Source organism: Schistocerca cancellata, chromosome 4 (genome assembly GCF_023864275.1).
Source record: "Schistocerca cancellata isolate TAMUIC-IGC-003103 chromosome 4, iqSchCanc2.1, whole genome shotgun sequence".
Taxonomy (NCBI): Eukaryota; Metazoa; Arthropoda; class Insecta; order Orthoptera; family Acrididae; genus Schistocerca; species Schistocerca cancellata.
The window spans coordinates 474,169,137-474,185,973 of NC_064629.1; the positions used below are offsets into that span (position 1 = coordinate 474,169,137).

The 16,837-nt window shown below is 41.6% G+C and overlaps 2 protein-coding genes across 18 annotated transcripts in view; one reads left to right on the forward strand and one right to left on the reverse strand.

The window, feature by feature from the left end:
• LOC126183424 (DNA fragmentation factor subunit beta) overlaps positions 1–16,837 on the forward strand; it is a 437,040-nt gene that overhangs the window by 215,963 nt on the left and 204,240 nt on the right. For 7 of the 17 annotated variants that reach the window (XM_049925382.1, XM_049925380.1, XM_049925381.1 and 4 more), the window contains one exon: positions 13,591–13,686. The exons of the other annotated variants lie outside the window; for them this stretch is intronic. In XM_049925382.1, the coding sequence (XP_049781339.1) occupies positions 13,591–13,686 (96 nt within the window). The remainder of the gene's footprint in view (positions 1–13,590; positions 13,687–16,837) is intronic. 17 annotated transcript variants of the gene reach the window in all.
• The window catches only part of LOC126183423 (uncharacterized), a 281,164-nt gene that overhangs the window by 61,176 nt on the left and 203,151 nt on the right, over positions 1–16,837 (reverse strand). The window lies entirely within an intron of this gene.

Sequence of the window (16,837 nt, forward strand, 5' to 3'; positions counted from 1 at the left end):
AAGGCCCCAACATACTTACTTTAGAAGCTCCTCTCTGGTAAGAGATTATGCAGGATTTTGAGTTCACCTGCTTCTTGTTAATCAAGCAGCTTTGTACAGGAATGAAACAGCAGTGGGGTCAAGCTGAGATTTTTCAAGTCTTTGTGATTGGAGACAGTACAGAAAGACATGGATGTCAGGCTGAAGGAGATAGATATGGTGTTGGTAGTGTTGGTAGGGTTCGCTTGCTGGTCTGTTTTTTATTTCTTCTTCATGTGTTTGCAATGAAATTCATTCATTCATTCATTCATTCTGTTCACAGAAGCTGTACAGTTGCACAGTTGAGGCTTACTAGATTCTCCAATCACTTACCAGAACAAAGGGTCCTGTGGCATATAACTTTAAGATTCAGGCATACTCAGCAATGTATGGTGCTACAGACCCTGAACTATGAGAGTGCCAGGTTCTGTTGCTTTAATCGAACCATCGGTTCAAGTACACATCACAATGTAAGTGACATACAGACATAGATAGGTACATGTAGACAGATGCACAATGCAAATGAATAACCATAGCCCAGAAGTATATACAGGCAAGCTTTACAAGTCTTTCTTAGTGCACAAAGTTAATGGAGTCTGACTGCTCACTTAAATAGTATCTGCTGTAGGCCAGTCCATTCGAGGCCGCTGTCATTCACTGGAACTCTCGAACTCTACTTTGTGTTTGGGGCTGTTTGCTTGCAGATGGGATGTGACTGCTGCTTTTTACCACCAACTTGTGATCAGTGATTGTGAAACCAGCAGTTTCCAAATGTGTGAGACCTTTTAATGGGCAAACAAAAGCAGCTTGCACTGTATATCTCTACCCAAGTTGCTAGTCTTTTAGCTAATAATCATACTTACATAATTTTTCTATTTTGTCAGGCAATCTTTCATGATTCAGCCATTACAACCTATTAAGGGGGGAGATCTAGTATTGTCACCAGATTTTTACATGGATAACAAAATGAACACACCAGCATTGGCCATTCACAGTTGTATGGTTTCATGTCTCCACCACGGGCAATGGGGACAGTGTGTTACCTGGACAGACTTTTTGGCTGCATAGACAATGAGGAAAGTGAGCGCACTTTCCTCATCCAGTTATGTTTATGTATCTGAAGCTTTCTGGTTGCTGACATTACTATTCACGCACTGAGAGATGCTTGTTCTTGGTCTTTTTGTCAGTTTGCTATTCAGGTTTTGGCTTCACATTTGATTTCCTCTCAGTTCTCCTTTTAGATTTATGTACAGTTAGCCACCATCTACTCAGTCTTCTTTGGCTACTTACCATGTTCCTGAGAAACCAAGTTGTGGCGCTCCCCCACTGGGGTAGTCCATTACAAATTTGACGATGAAGCAAAATAGCTCAGAACAATGGATCAACAGTTTCTGGAGCTTTGACAACATCAGATAAAGCTGCAGGAGGAACAGGTACATCTGCAATAACTACTACAGGAGGGTGCAGATGCAGGAGCTGATCAAGCAGACTGTGAATTTTGCACGAACCGTGGGCATGCAGTCTGCTGGTCTTTGCTCACCACCCCTGCCATTTCCTGTGTTTGACAACATCAGAGACTTGGGAGAAACTACCTGCATAGATTTATTCTGCATTGCAAGATAAAAGACATATTAGGTCCTGTAGTCGTGAGCACTCTGTTATTTAGCGGTAGTAGTAGCAGCAGCTTTTATGAAACTTTTCAAATGCTGCGTCCATGCATGGGCCCTGAAGCATTGGAATTTACTGGACTGTGTGATCTGCTGAGTGAACAGTTTTGCCATCAAACTCATATTGTGGCAGCACAGTTGCAGTTTAACGTATATGGGAAGCATAGTGATCAGTCTTGTATGTCCTGGATAGCATATTTGCGAAGTCTCACCTGTAACTGGAATTGTGAATGTATGAACTGTGGAGTCTTGTAAGCCGATTCTTCAGTTGGAGGCATAGTTGTTAGATTGGTGATGGGTGAGAAGGTCCAGTCTAAAGCTATGGAATCATCAGACCCCAAGTTAAGCACAATCACAAATATTACCAAGACATTTGAGGTGTCAACATCAGCTCAAAATGTGATGATTACAATGATTAAAATTATTCTGTGTGTTGCACTGCATCATTATATAAAATACACTAATTATAATTATGTCAGCTCAAAATATGTTTTTGGATAGTTAGCAAATAGCTGAGCCTTCTGCCATGTGCTGGCAACTTAGTCACTTGATGATGCTCAGGTTACGAGTCCTGCATAAGGGAACACTTCTTGCTCCTATGTAGATTGCAGTGGACTTAGTAAACAGACAATACCTAGCCACACGTCTTAATGTAGATCACATTCTATAGGTGATAAGTAAAGTTGCCCCTCAGTGTCGTATTCACCCAATTTGTGCTTAAGGTTTCTTCAGACTATTGGACACACCATGAGAGTCATCAGCTCCCACATTTTTGACACATGTTACATGTCACATGTGACAGCACTTAGCAGCAGTGTGACTGGGCAGGAAAACAGCACTGCAGGCCACTGCACCGGTATTTGTTAATACACAGTGAGCAGTAGAACCTAACCAAGAGTCAGTGTTTGCTTTCACTGCAGTCTGCACAGAACCTAGCCAAGTGCCTAACAAACTCCTAATTGAGTTGGATATCAATGGCATTAAAACCCAATTTCAGGTGAGTAGGGGAGCTGTAGTTACTCCAATTAACCAGGGAACCTATCAGTGTTTGGACAACCCTATCTGGAGCCGTGGCAGTGGCACATAATTTCATATAGACAACGAAATATTTCTTTGCGAGAGATAATTACTGTATGGGCAAAATACAAGAACTTGGAAGAGCAAATCTCGTAATTAGTCATAAGTTCACAGTTGGATGTAAATATTTTTGGGTTAAATGCATTTGACATGCTTAGTTTCCAACTATTCGATGAAGTGAACCTGGTTTTCAGCTCAGTACCATTCCAGGATCTAGAATTATTAAAGCTATAATCAGTTATTCCAGGCAACATTGAGTTGGGCCAAAGAGTTTGAAGTGTCACTTTTAGTCCAGCTGTATGCTGAGCCTAAGTTCCATTGTTCATGGCCAGTTACATTCACAATGTGTGATGCAGTATACATAAAGTTAGAGACATTACTGGACTTGAAGCTCATTGTGCCAGTGTCACTTTGTCAGTGGGTGACTCTCACGGTCATTGTGAAGAGCACAAATAGGTCCAGTCCGCCGCTCGTGGTCTCGCGGTAGCGTTCTCGCTTCCCAAGCACGGGGTCCCGGGTTCGATTCCCGGCGGGGTCAGGGATTTTCACCTGCCTCGAGATGACTGGGTGTTTGTGTTGTCCTCATCATTTCATCATCATCCAGGAAAGTGGTGAAATTGGACTGAGCAAAGATTGGGTAATTTTACGGGCGCTGATAACCACGCAGTTGAGCGCCCCACAAACCAAACATCATCATCATCATCATCACAAATGGGTCATCAGAATTTTCAGTGATTTTAAGGTCAGAAACGATGCGCAAAGTGAGATCAACATTTATGCAGTTCCTTGGCCAGAGAAACTTTTAACGAAGTTAACACGGGGCAGTGATTTTCAAAAACTGATTTGAAGGATGCATACTTGAAATTATTTCTTTGTGTGGACAAGCAGAAAATCCTGGTACTAAATAAGATTTACAGAATGTATGAATACAAGAGGTTGCCTTTTGGAGTTACTTCAGCACCAAGCTCTTTCCAAAGCTATGCAGTGCAACTAACCCTTGAGAGTCTGAAGTGCATAATCTATTTGGGTGAAATTTGGGTAATGGGTACTGCTAGAGAAAAGCACATTCAAAACTTACAAATACTTTATCTCAGCAGTGTGATGTACAGAAATGCAAGTTCTCTGCATCATCTGTGCATTGTATGTGGCATATCTTATGCAGCAAAGGAATTACACCAATGGCAGAGCCGATTGATCCAATCAAGAAGCTGCCAGCCCCAAAAAACTTAAATTAAGTACAGTCATTTCTGGGGAAAGTGAACTACTAAACAGAATACATGCCCCAGGCAGCTCACCTCACCTGACATTCGTTAAGCCATTTGAGGTAGAAAGAAGTTCTGTTCATTTGGTCTCCCGTGTACTTGAAGCATTCTCACTGTTGAAAACATACCTGAAGTCGACCCTGTGCTCAAGTGAAGTTCCCACCAGGCAAGCAACTGACACATCACAATGCGGGGCTGTGGCCGTTCTCTCGCATACGGATGCTGATGGTATGGAGCACTGCATTGCTTTGGCATTTAAGATGCTTTTGCAAGCACAGCAAAATTATTCACAAATTGAGGTGGCAGTGGCATTGGCCACTCTATATAGCATTAAAAACACTCCTCGTTTTAATATATGAGAATAAGTTCCTGTTACTTACTTACCACATACCCCTCATTTCCCTTTTTGATCCATGTTGTCACCTTCCAGACAGAATGGTGCAGTGTTTGCAACATTGGGCTCTGTTCTTGAGCAATTTCTGTTATGACACTCTTTTTTACAATTACTATTATGACACTATTTTTCAGCCCATTGCAGGGCAAGCAAGTGCCAGTGCATTATCATGTTGAGTTTGACCATCCAGAAGCAGTGTCTTTTGCCCTAAACGTGACTGTGCACCGCACCTTGTGAGATATCCTGATCACTGCTGGTGAAGTAGCATTGGCTACCAGCCAGGACCCCTTGTCTGTAGAGCTATGTCAGTGGTGCAGATTGGTTGGCCAGAGTGCCTCCTAAAAGGATCAGAACATTGTTATGAAATTATTTTCCAGTGAAACATAAGATGAAAGCTTTAGCGTGGCACCACGTTTATTGGCCCAGGACAGATGGCACAGACCATGTAGTGCATACATATCAGGCCTGTACTTGAACCAAGCATTCCCAATCGAAAGTTTTTCCCCATTGCCCCAGTCTGAACACCTTTGGGAGAGGGTGTGCATCAACTTCTCCAGTTCTTTTTAGGGTACAGTGCGGTTGCTGGTGGTGGATGTGCTCTCTAATTTTCCGTATCTGGCATGCATCTCTTCTGAGAGTGCACACACTGTGATCAGAGCATTTGCTACTATTTTCACTTTTGAGAGAGCGCCCCCCCCCCCCCCCCCCCACACCATAGTATCAGACAACAGACTTCAGTTTGTTTCGGCAGAATTTAAGACATCCTGCCAATGCAATGGAATGCAGCACCTGACGATCACCTGTTTCCTCTCAGTGTCGAACTCAGAGGTGGAGTGGATGGTCAAAACCTTCAAGATATAAATGAGGAAGGGACTGATGTTAGTGCCCATTGCTGAGCCCTTAACAGCATGTCTTGCAACCTATTGGTCCACCATGGTCAGTGGACAAAGCCTGGCTTAGGTACTGCACAGGGGCAGGCTGCGAGAGCTCTTGGATCCCTTGTGCCCTGCTCTGTAGATCACAAGCCCTGTTTGCATACTCTACTAACAGCTAGGTGCCACTCTTTGGGCTCGCATGATCGTCTGGAAATCGGGGTGTACACCAGGCATCATCGTTCTTGGGCACAAGGGGTGTCAAATGTTACTCGTCACGCCTGGGCAGGAACACCTATTTCATCACCAAAATCAGTTGTGTCCATGACAAATGCTGGAGCCATCCCCACTCCTCAAGCCCGTGCATGGCTCTTCCAAACTCACTGTTTTTAACGACCACATTTTCTGGCCATCCATGCATACTACTGGTGGTTCTAGGTTCGCGCTGTGGAAGTGGCCACAGTGCTGTTCCAGCCTGTGCTCACATCATTATTACCAGCAGCAGCAGATGACTGAACTGGTACAGGACTGGCAGCTCATGTAGATTGATTCACTTCCTCCAACATTGACCTCACTGACAGTCTCAATGTCTCAGCTGCAATTGCATCATCCTGTGGAACAGGCAGTGAATGAACAAGATGCCGTGGGGATGTAAACATATGAAATTGAGGTGCCCATGGGAGCCACTGGCAGGCCTACTCACACAATGCTCCCCCTTGCCTCAGCATGCAAAGCACAGGACGTGTCATTTCTGACCTTAAGCACCTATTAAAGAGGAAGTGATTTAGTATCATTACTGGATTCAGTTGTTGAATCCATCAGCATTGGCTGTCTAGAGTTTTAGGATTTCATAGTTGCTAGGAGGAAAGAGAGCTTGCATTTCTTTATCAGTTGTGCTTGTGTGTCTGAAACTTTGAAGTTGCTGACATTACTATTCACATATGGTGACACATTTGTTTTAGGTAATTTTGTTTGTTTGCTATTCAAGTTTTGTTCATATGCTCTTGGTGATTCTTTTGGCTACATGTTTGGCTTCCTCTCAGTTGTCCTTTCAGGTCTTCAGGACTGTGTATGCTGAGCCATCGTCCACTCAGTTTTTTTTTCTTTCTTTTTTTTTTTGGCTACTCACTGGTATTCATGAGAAACCAGATTGTGGCACTCCCCCACTGGGGTAGTGCATTATGATAGAAGAAACATGCTGTGGTTGAAATCTAGGTTTGCAGAAAACGAAACTGTGATGAACATCCACAACCAGTTATGTGCAATGTATGGTAAAGGTGCAGTTGATAGGACAGCTAGGCAATAGGTAAAGAGAGTCAGTGTTTGTAAGTGCTGAAACTAAGATCACGTCCTGTCACAGCCACTGCTCCTGACATTGTGAATCACATGGCTACCATTCTATTCCATCTGTTCAGACTATTTAAGAATCCTTTACATGGAACACACTTTGAAGTTGATGAAAGCATAATTCATGCAGTGGAAATGTAGCTACAGACACAGGGGAATTGCTTCAACCTTCAGGGAATACATGCTCTTACAGAACACTGGCATAAGACCATAGAAGATGATGGAGACTATGTAGAAAAATAGAAAATAGTACATGTAGAAGAAATGTTGACAGATATCACCAAATTCTAACCTTCAAAAATAGCTATATTCTGAGAAAAAGATGATGGGCTATTATTTATTGAAGGACACTCATACGAGGGGCATGAAGGAAAGCTAAAAACCAATCTGCCGCTTGTTGTACATTGCATGTTACAGAATTGTGCAAATGCAAATATTATTATTATTATTATTATTTTGAATACTTTGTTTACTATCCCATCTGTTGTTGCAGCTCTGTTGGATTTGATTATGATGCTTGTATCATCAGTGAAGAGCATTATTTTTGCTTTATCAGTGTAAGATGGGAGGGTAAATTCAATCTCCACTGGAAAAAATTATGAGATCGTTGAGGGATATTTTCTGAGTATTTTGGTGAAGGGGACCTGTGATCTTCCTTCATTCTTCACAGAGTAATTGCATTTAAGGGGACCACAGCCTGCGTATCTAACCCATGTTAATTTAGGCAAGTATTTGACCCATTTCTGAAAAAAACTATTTGATGCAGGACCTTAATATTTTTACTGTATGTTACATGATGCTAATAGAGTCAACTGTACTAAAATCTACTTTATCCAGTGTATAGTTTTTAAGAAATACTTTTTTAAATTTATTTACAAAAAACATTTTCTGCAGAAAATATTTTTTTTGTGAACTTCCTAATGGGGGAATATTAATGAATGTAGTACCAGAGGTGGCTTTTATGTTATGCAGAGTCTCTGAAAATTTCATTCACTTATGTATGATAGTTTCTGATTTAATGGGGCATATGTACTGAAGATTTTAGTTTGTGGGAAATTGACTTTAAAGAAAATTTTTTTGAAATTTGTTATTTACAGTTAATTAAAACTGTCCTGATGATGGCCCTTCTTTGGCCTCTAACAGGTCTTCCATCTTCTTTTTCACCTTCTTGGATGTTTGTCTTGCTTTCTTGGCCATATTAGATGCAGACCTGTCTCTATTGGCTATCCTCATTTTATCGCAATGTTGCAGCTCAGTGATCATATTTTCACCAGGATTAATTCCCCACTTTTTCTGTACCCAACACTTTCCAATATTACCACAGTTGAAAGTAATAACAGCATCATGAGCTCCTAGTTTCCTTGTATGCATGCCAACAAATACAGTTTTAGGAAGGTGGTTCCAAATTATGCTGTTGAAACATTTTTTTCGGTTCTGTCTCTGCCCACACAGACATTTCCTTAGAAGGTCAGGATGTGCTAAGTCTCTGAAAATAGGTTTAATTGCTGTAATAACAGCAGCAGGAAGAGAATGCTGGTGAGAATAAGATTCTCCAGTTGCCTGAGCCCTATTGTATTTGCACCACGAATTTTCTCCTGGTGGACACAATCCATGACATGGCTTATCATCAGTAGAGGACTTATGGACAAATATGGCCCGAGCATCTCTCTTCATTGCTTCCAGATTTTCTTTATTTCTCCTAATTGCCTGCTCATAGTATACCTGCAAGCTTTCTATGACAACTACTCGCAATCACACTTGAACAAAACTAACCGCGTGTTTGAAAGCGTGTTGTTTACAAACAGCAGAAACAAAAGAATACTGACCATTGCATTCCAAGGATAGCCAACACACTTAGGAGTATGGGGGAAAAAAAAACCTAACGTGCAATGTAGAGGATATAGATCTCAAATATATGCAGAAAAGTGGGTGACAGAAAAGTGGACATGGCACATAAACACACGAGGTAGGAAAATGCTCTTTAAATACATGACAAAATTTTTTTCAGCAAAATCCTTTTCGGAGTACTTACATAAAACCTTACTCTATCAAAATATGATGAAAACCGAAAATCAGATTTTTTTTTCAACCTGAACCATAGTGTGGTCCCCTTAATTTGATATCTCACCTCCCCCCCCCCCTGCCCTCCCCGCAATTTATTTTGGCACCTGTATTGCACTGAAAATATGTGCATAAGAGTGCAAGTGCTGATAGTATGCACTGTGTGTTTTCAGAATGAGATTTTCACTCTGCAGCGCGGAGTGTGCGCTGATATGAAACTTCCTGGCAGATTAAAACTGTGTGCCCGACCGAGACTCGAACTCGGGACCTTTGCCTTTCGCGGGCAAGTGCTCTACCAACTGAGCTACCAAAGCACGACTCACGCCCGGTACTCACAGCTTTACTTCTGCCAGTACCTCGTCTCCTACCTTCCAAACTTTACAGAAGCTCTCCTGCGAACCTTGCAGAACTAGCACTCCTGAAAGAAAGGATATTGCGGAGACATGGCTTAGCCACAGCCTGGGGGATGTTTCCAGAATCCCCCAGGCTGTGGCTAAGCCATGTCTCCGCAATATCCTTTCTTTCAGGAGTGCTAGTTCTGCAAGGTTCGCAGGAGAGCTTCTGTAAAGTTTGGAAGGTAGGAGACGAGGTACTGGCAGAAGTAAAGCTGTGAGTACCGGGCGTGAGTCGTGCTTCGGTAGCTCAGTTGGTAGAGCACTTGCCCGCGAAAGGCAAAGGTCCCGAGTTCGAGTCTCGGTCGGGCACACAGTTTTAATCTGCCAGGAAGTTTCACTGTGTGTTTTGTTTGTTAGCAAAATTGTTCCATTCACTTACCATATTTGCAGTTCACAACAGTAATGCCCACACCATTTCACTCTTGGACACCAAGCTTGCATTACGGACTGCTTGTAATTCTCTTCCCCCCCTCCCTCTCCCCCTCCCCCTCCCGCTCCTCCTCCCTCTCCCCCGCCCTCTCCCCCTCCCTCTCCCCCTCCCTCTCCCTCTCCCCATCTCTCTCCCTCTCCCCATCTCTCTCCCTCTCCCCATCTCTCTCCCTCTCCCCATCTCTCTCCCTCTCCCCATCTCTCTCCCTCTCCCCATCTCTCTTTCTCTCCCCGTCTCTCTCTCTGTCTCTGTCTGTTTCCTACGGTCTTTTGTATGTTAACAGTGCTACACAGCAGTTTGGATAGGTTGAATAATGAACACTGGCCGATATACACCTTGCTTATGGGTTCACTGAATGCTGTGCTAAGCTTTTACTGCAGCAATGGCAACCAAATCACTGTATTTTGTATCTGTACATAGATGCCTATGAGAAGCTGTAGCCTCCTGTCATAGAATGATTGCATATTGCAGATTTTTCACTGTTTTGAAGGTATTTTCACAGAAAGAAAGTTAATTGCGGCAGCAGGAGAAATCATAATTATGTTTTAGCTCTGTAATGAGTCACTATAGACCACATGTCCCTTGTACAAAAGTACTTAGAAAATATCCCTGAACAACCTTGAAATTTTTTTAATGGAGTTTGGGTTCACCCCATATATAGCCAGGGGTAGTCCCTGAATTGAACCCAGTTCAGAAGGCACATAATGGGAACTGCATGAGCTTTTTAACATGATGCTTTGTCGTGTATCATTTAATATAAAGTGAATCACATCTCATTATACCTCGCAAGCTACAAAGTTTGTTTCGCCAAAAGAATGCTGTGATTTGCCATGTGAAGGCAGATCACAAAAAAATCCCAATAGGTGAAATGTTGTTATTCGTATATTGTAATACATGTTCAGTGAAATGGTAAATGGCATGTTGTGTGGAGAGACCCTTCCAGAATCCAGATTGTGACTGACTCAGAATCTTAAATTTTCAAATATCCTCAACCATTCTTAAATGTTGTTGATGTTGTTGTGGTCTTCAGTCCTGAGACTGGTTTGATGCAGCTCTCCGTGCTCTATCCTGTGCAAGCCTCTTCATCTCCCAGTACCTACTGCAACCTACGTCCTTCTGAATCTGCTTAGTGTATTCATCTCTTGGTCTCCCTCCATGATTTTTACCCTCCTCACTGCCCTCCAATACTAAACTGGTGATCCCTTGATGCCTCAGAACATGCCGTACCATCTGATCCCTTCTTCTATTCAAGCTGTGCCACAAACTTCTCTTCTACCCAATCCTATTCAATACCGCCTCATTAGTTATGTGATCTACCCATCTAATCTTCAGCATTCTTCTATAGCACCACATTTCGAAAGCTTCTATACTCTTCTTGTCTGAACTATTTATCGTCAATGTTTCACTTCCATACATGGCTACACTCCATACAAATACTTTCAGAAACGACTTCCTGACACTTAAATCTGTGCTCGATGTTAACAAATTTCTCTTCTTGAGAAACGCTTTCCTTGCCATTGCCAGTCTACGTTTTATATCCTCTCTACTTCGACCATCAATAGTTATTTTGCTCCCCAAATAGCAAAACTCCTTTACTACTTTAAGTGTCTCATTTCCTAATCTAATTCCCTCAGCATCACCTGACTTAATTCGACTACATTCCATTATCCTCGTTTGCTTTGGTTGATGTTCATCTTATACCTTCCTTTCAAGACATTATCCATTCCGTTCAACTGCTCTTCCAAGTCCTTTGCTGTCTCTGACAGAATTACAATGTCATTGGCAAACCTCAAAGTTTTTATTTCTTCTCCATGGATTTTAATTCCTACTCCGAATGTTTCTTTTGTTTCCTTCACTGCTTGCTCAATATACAGATTGAATAACATCAGGGAAAGGCTACAAGCCTGTCTCACTCCCTTCCCAACCACTGCTTCCCTTTCATGTCCCTCAACTCTTATAACTGCCATCTGCTTTCTGTACAAATTGTAAATAGCCTTTCACTCCCTGTATTTTACCCCTGCCACCTTCAGAATTTGAAAGAGAGTATTCCACTCAACATTGTCAAAAGCTTTTTCTAAGTCTACAAATGCTTGAAATATAGGTTTGCCTTTCCTTAATCTATTTTCTAAGATAAGTCGTAGGGTCGGTATTGCCTCACATGTTCCAACATTTCTACGGAATCCAAACTGACCTTCCACGAGGTTGGCTTCTTCTAGTCTTTCCATTCACCTGTAAAGAATTCGCGTTAGTATTTTGCAGCCGTGACCTATTAACCTGATAGTTTGGTAATTTTCACATCTGTCAACACCTGCTTTCTTTTGGATTGGAATTGTTATATTCTTCTTGAAGTCTGAGGGTATTTCGCCTGTCTCATACATGTTGCTCACCAGATGGTAGAGTTTTGTCAGGACTGGCTCTCGCAAGGCTGTCAGTAGTTCTAATGGAATGTTGTCTACTCCCGGGGCCTCGTTTCGACTTAGGTCTTTCAGTGCTCTGTCAAACTCTTCACGCAGTATCATATCTCCCATTTCATCTTCATCTAAATCCTCTTCCATTTCCATAATATTGTCCTCAAGTACATCGCCCTTGTATAGACCCTCTATATACTCCTTCCACCTTTCTGCTTTCCCTTCTGTGCTTAGAACTGGGTTTCCATCTGAGCTCTTGATATTCATACAAGTGGTTCTCTTTTCTCCAGAGGTCTCTTTAATTACCGAGCGAGGTGGCGCAGTGGTTAGCACACTGGACTCGCATTCGGGAGGATGACGGTTCAATCCCGTCTCCAGCCATCCTGATTTAGGTTTTCCGTGATTTCCCTAAATCGTTTCAGGCAAATGCCAGGATGGTTCCTTTGAAAGGGCACGGCCGATTTCCTTCCCAATCCTTCCCTAACCCGAGCTTGCGCTCCGTCTCTAATGACCACGTTGTCGATGGGACGTTAAACACGAACCACCACCACCATCTCTTTAATTTTCCTGTAGGCAGTATCTATCTTAACCCTAGTGAGATAAGCCTCTACATCCTTACATTTGTCCTCTAGCCATCCCTGCGTAGCCATTTTACACTTCCTGACAATCTCATTTTTGAGACGTTTGTATTCTGTTGTGCCTCTTTCATTTACTGCATTTTTATATTTTCTCCTTTCATCAGTTAAATTCAATATCTCTTTTGTTACTCAAAGATTTCTACTAGCCCTTGTCTTTTTACCTACTTGATCCTCTGCTGCCTTCACTGCTTCATCCCTCAAAGTTACTCGTTCTTCTTCTACTGTATTTCTTTCCCCCATTCCTGTCAATTGTTCCCTTATGCATTGCCTGAAATTCTGTACAACCTCTGGTTTAGTCAGTTTATCCAGGTCCCATCTCACTAAATTCCCACCTTCTTGCAGTTTCTTCGGTTTTAATCTACAGTTCATAACCAATAGATTGTGGTCAGAGTCCACATCTGCCCCTGGAAATGTCTGACAATTTAAAACCTGGTTCCTAAATCTCTGTCTTACCATTATATAATCTGTCTGAAACCTGTCAGTATCTCCAGGCTTCTTCCATGTGTGCAACCTTCTTTTATGATTCTTGAACCAAGTGTTGATTAAGTTGTGCTCTGTGCAAAATTCTACCAGAAGGCTTCCTCTTTCATTCCTTAACCCCATTCCACATTCAGCTACTACATTTCCTTCTCTCCCTTTTCCTTTCCCATTCTTAAATATGTTAGCTTTTAGAAAATGATTAAGAAAGATGTTACTGTTGAAATAGGTTGATGGTTATTAACATTAACAGGGGTCTCTCCAAGGTATACTTGGCTGTAAAGATACCATGTGAAAGTAATTCGTCAAATATGTGGCTAGCTATGTCAGAACAACATGCATTTAATATTTTGCCTGAAATGCATTCAATACCATGAGAACATTTGCTTTGTGTGTGTGTGTGTGTGTGTGTGTGTGTGTGTGTGTGTGTGTGTGTGTGTGTGTGTGTGTGTGTGTGTTTTAAATGTGGGTCAGAAGTTAATAAAATAGTAAGAGTTTTGTAGTTCTAGCTCAGAATTAATTTATTTGTCTGTTTTTGTTTAAGGGTTTCAAAGTATCTGATGCTAAACGTACCAGGAGAGTGGGTGTTGCTTGCTGCTCTTTAGACGAGCTGAAGAAGAAAGGTCGGCTGAAGTTAAACGTAAGTTGAAAATATGATTCATTTTGTATACTTGTAAAGGAACTTGGGGTTATCATTTTTGAGAAATTGAGAGAGAAAATATTTGATATTTTTATGGCAGTAGGAAAAAAATTTGTATGAATTTTCTCAACAGATAAATTTCTTAGTTATGTCAAATATAGTCACAACTGCCACCACCACCACCACCACCACCAATACCAATTTCATTATTTTTTACACCTAGCACTTGTTTGCTGCTTTCTACCAGAAAAATGTCCTCCCAATTAATTACCTTGTTTTGTTCATTTCTGTCAGCTTGCCATACTCGTTGTAGGGCACCCATAGTTACAACTGAAACCTGAGCATCACAACTTAAGGTTCCTAGTGAACATATAAATTCAGTAATCTGCATTCACATTCATAAATGCCTCAATGTTGATCATCCTTGTTTAGAACAAGAGAGAACTATTGCATGGGAAATAAACATAATATGCTCCAGGAAAGTGTGTGTTATAGCTTCTAAACCTACACCACTTTCTATTAAAACAGCAGAACCATGACTATGGCATGCAACAAACCTAAAACTGGTGTGAAGTGTACTACGTGTTTGGATATGCAAATGATTAGCACTTCAGTTCAACTGAATAAAGTAGGTAGGTGTAACACCATCTATATACCTTGTATAAAGAAATATTACATATGAAATTCCCTAATCAGAAATAGCATTAGAATGCTGCTCGTATTTAAGGATACTGTATTATGCCTCATCTGTGAAGGAGAAGCATCTTCCAGCACATTTCTGAATTCAACAGTCCAAGCTGGTGGCCTATTGAGACTGCTGTTTATAATATTGAAAAGGAAAACACTTTGTAATGTTATGCAAAATTAGATCTATTTGCTCACGAACCGACTTTTGGCTTCTCAGGCCATTTTCAGGTGTCACCTGAAGGTGGCATGAGAAGCCACAAGCCAGTTCTTGACCAAATTAATATAATTTTGCGTAACATTAGAAAGTGTTTTCTTTTTAAAAGTATTACCATGTTCTGCCAAGCACCAATGGAAAATCCAGTTACTGCTGTTTATTGTTGCGTAGTATTGCAGCTCACGTTGGTTGGGCTCCCACAGCGGTCATTCAAACATGGAATTAATGGTTTCAGAGGAGTCATATTCATCTCAATGCTGGACCTTAATGGTGCCATACAATTAACACCTGAGAGGGCATATAGTTGTTTTCGGACATTGCAGGATGGCACAGACACATCGCATACCTTGAGTTAGGAAATGAGCTTGTTTGCAGCAAGATAAGTATCCATGCGGACAATGTGACAATGTCTATAGAAACACGGACTTTCACCATGATGACCATCATTACTGCTTCTTTTGAAAAAAATAGTTATTTGCTATCCTCCATGAGGGTCCAGTTTTTATGGCCAGCAGTGTATTTTGGTAAAAATATATGCCACTAAGTAAAGAAGTTACCCACAATTTGACATAAAGTCTGAATCGTGTATATTAGTCAACCGCAGTATTATTGCATCTGAGAGTGAGGGCGCTTTGGTCAGGTTATTGTTAGTTTCAGTTGTGATATTTCACGAGGACATGCTGAATCACTTGATAATATATGCCCAACTGTCCTGAAAGTATTCACAGTGCTGTTTGTTTTCTAGTCAGTACTGTACTTGTTTACTGTAAAGTCACCACATGTTTGGATAAAGGCCACAGGAGGCCAAGTGCAATAATATGTGGCAGCTAGTGTGGACCTTGATGATGATGATGATTATTATTATTATTATTATTATTGTTGTTGTTGTTGTTTCTACTACTACTACTACTACTACTACTAGTACAAGTAGTAGTAGTAGCACCAGCACCACTATTTACTAAGTTGGCCACACAAACGGAAGTTGGTTCACTGCTTCACTCTTCAGCCTAGTCCATGCTCCTTTGAGCTCCTGTTATGTCTGGGGCTTTCTTGATGACTTCCATCAACCTCAGTTTTGGTCTCCCAAGGGCCCCCATCCCTTGTATTTTCCCTTCTAGCACTGCCTTCACCATTCTTTCTTCTCTTCTCAAGACACGCCCCAGCCATTCAATTCTTCTGCTCTTTATTACAGTTTTCACATTTGGTTCCTTAAACACCATGTTGATTTCCATTTTCTCCTTCTAAAAATTACATATTATGACAAATCCAGAGTTTTTTTTTTTTAACTCCTTATTTCCAAAGGTCTTAATTTTTCTCTTTGTTAAACTACTTAAAATAAATGCCACAATGATTTTTTTTGTCTCCCATTATAGCTTATTGTGCAATCTGTCCAGGTAGCTGCACATGTTACTGCGACTGCTTCCATGATGGGGAGGTATGCTGGCCCCAGATCAAATTCGCGTGGCAGATTAATGACGAAGGGTCAGGGTGTTGGTCAGCCTGGATGTGGCTTTTCAATGGTTCTACATATCCTGTACATGTATAATGGACTAGTCTCCATGTTCTGCCCTAGAAACATGCTATGCAAATGTTTGGACAACCTTCTCACACTTGCACATGGAATTTTCTCTGTAGGATGAACGTTAATAAAACCAACAAACTGCTGGACAGATTCCTGATTGGAAATTGAGGAGAAAAGTTCCTATGAACATGTGTCTGGAAATACAAATTCAGTAGATGTCGCTGGTGAATGACAGTTCATCTGTCCACATTCCATCTGTTCCTTGTGTGTTGCAGGTTGTGTGATTGATGCAGCATACTGTAAGCAGCAGAATGGTCCAGTATTCATGTTGTGAACAAGTTGAGATGGTGTTTGTGTATGGCCAAGTAGATGGAAACGGTTGAGAGGCAGCACGGCTATACCACAACAAGTACCCTCACAGACACCAGCCACATCACACAACATTTCAAGCCCTATTTGGGCATTTGTGCAATCAAGTGTCCTTTCAGGCATGTGAACCTACTGGGCGAAGGACTGTGTGTACACCAGATTTGGAGGACCGGGTTCTACAGGATATTGAGATGAACCCTACTACAAGCTCCAGGCAAGTGACCTGCCAACATGGTGTAAGCCAACATACGATTATGTGTATCCTGCATGACAACCACTACTATTCCCTTCACCTGCTATCCCATCAAGGCCACTTTGAACGAGGCATGGGTGCACTGCAGCTCTGTGCTGTGTTCCTG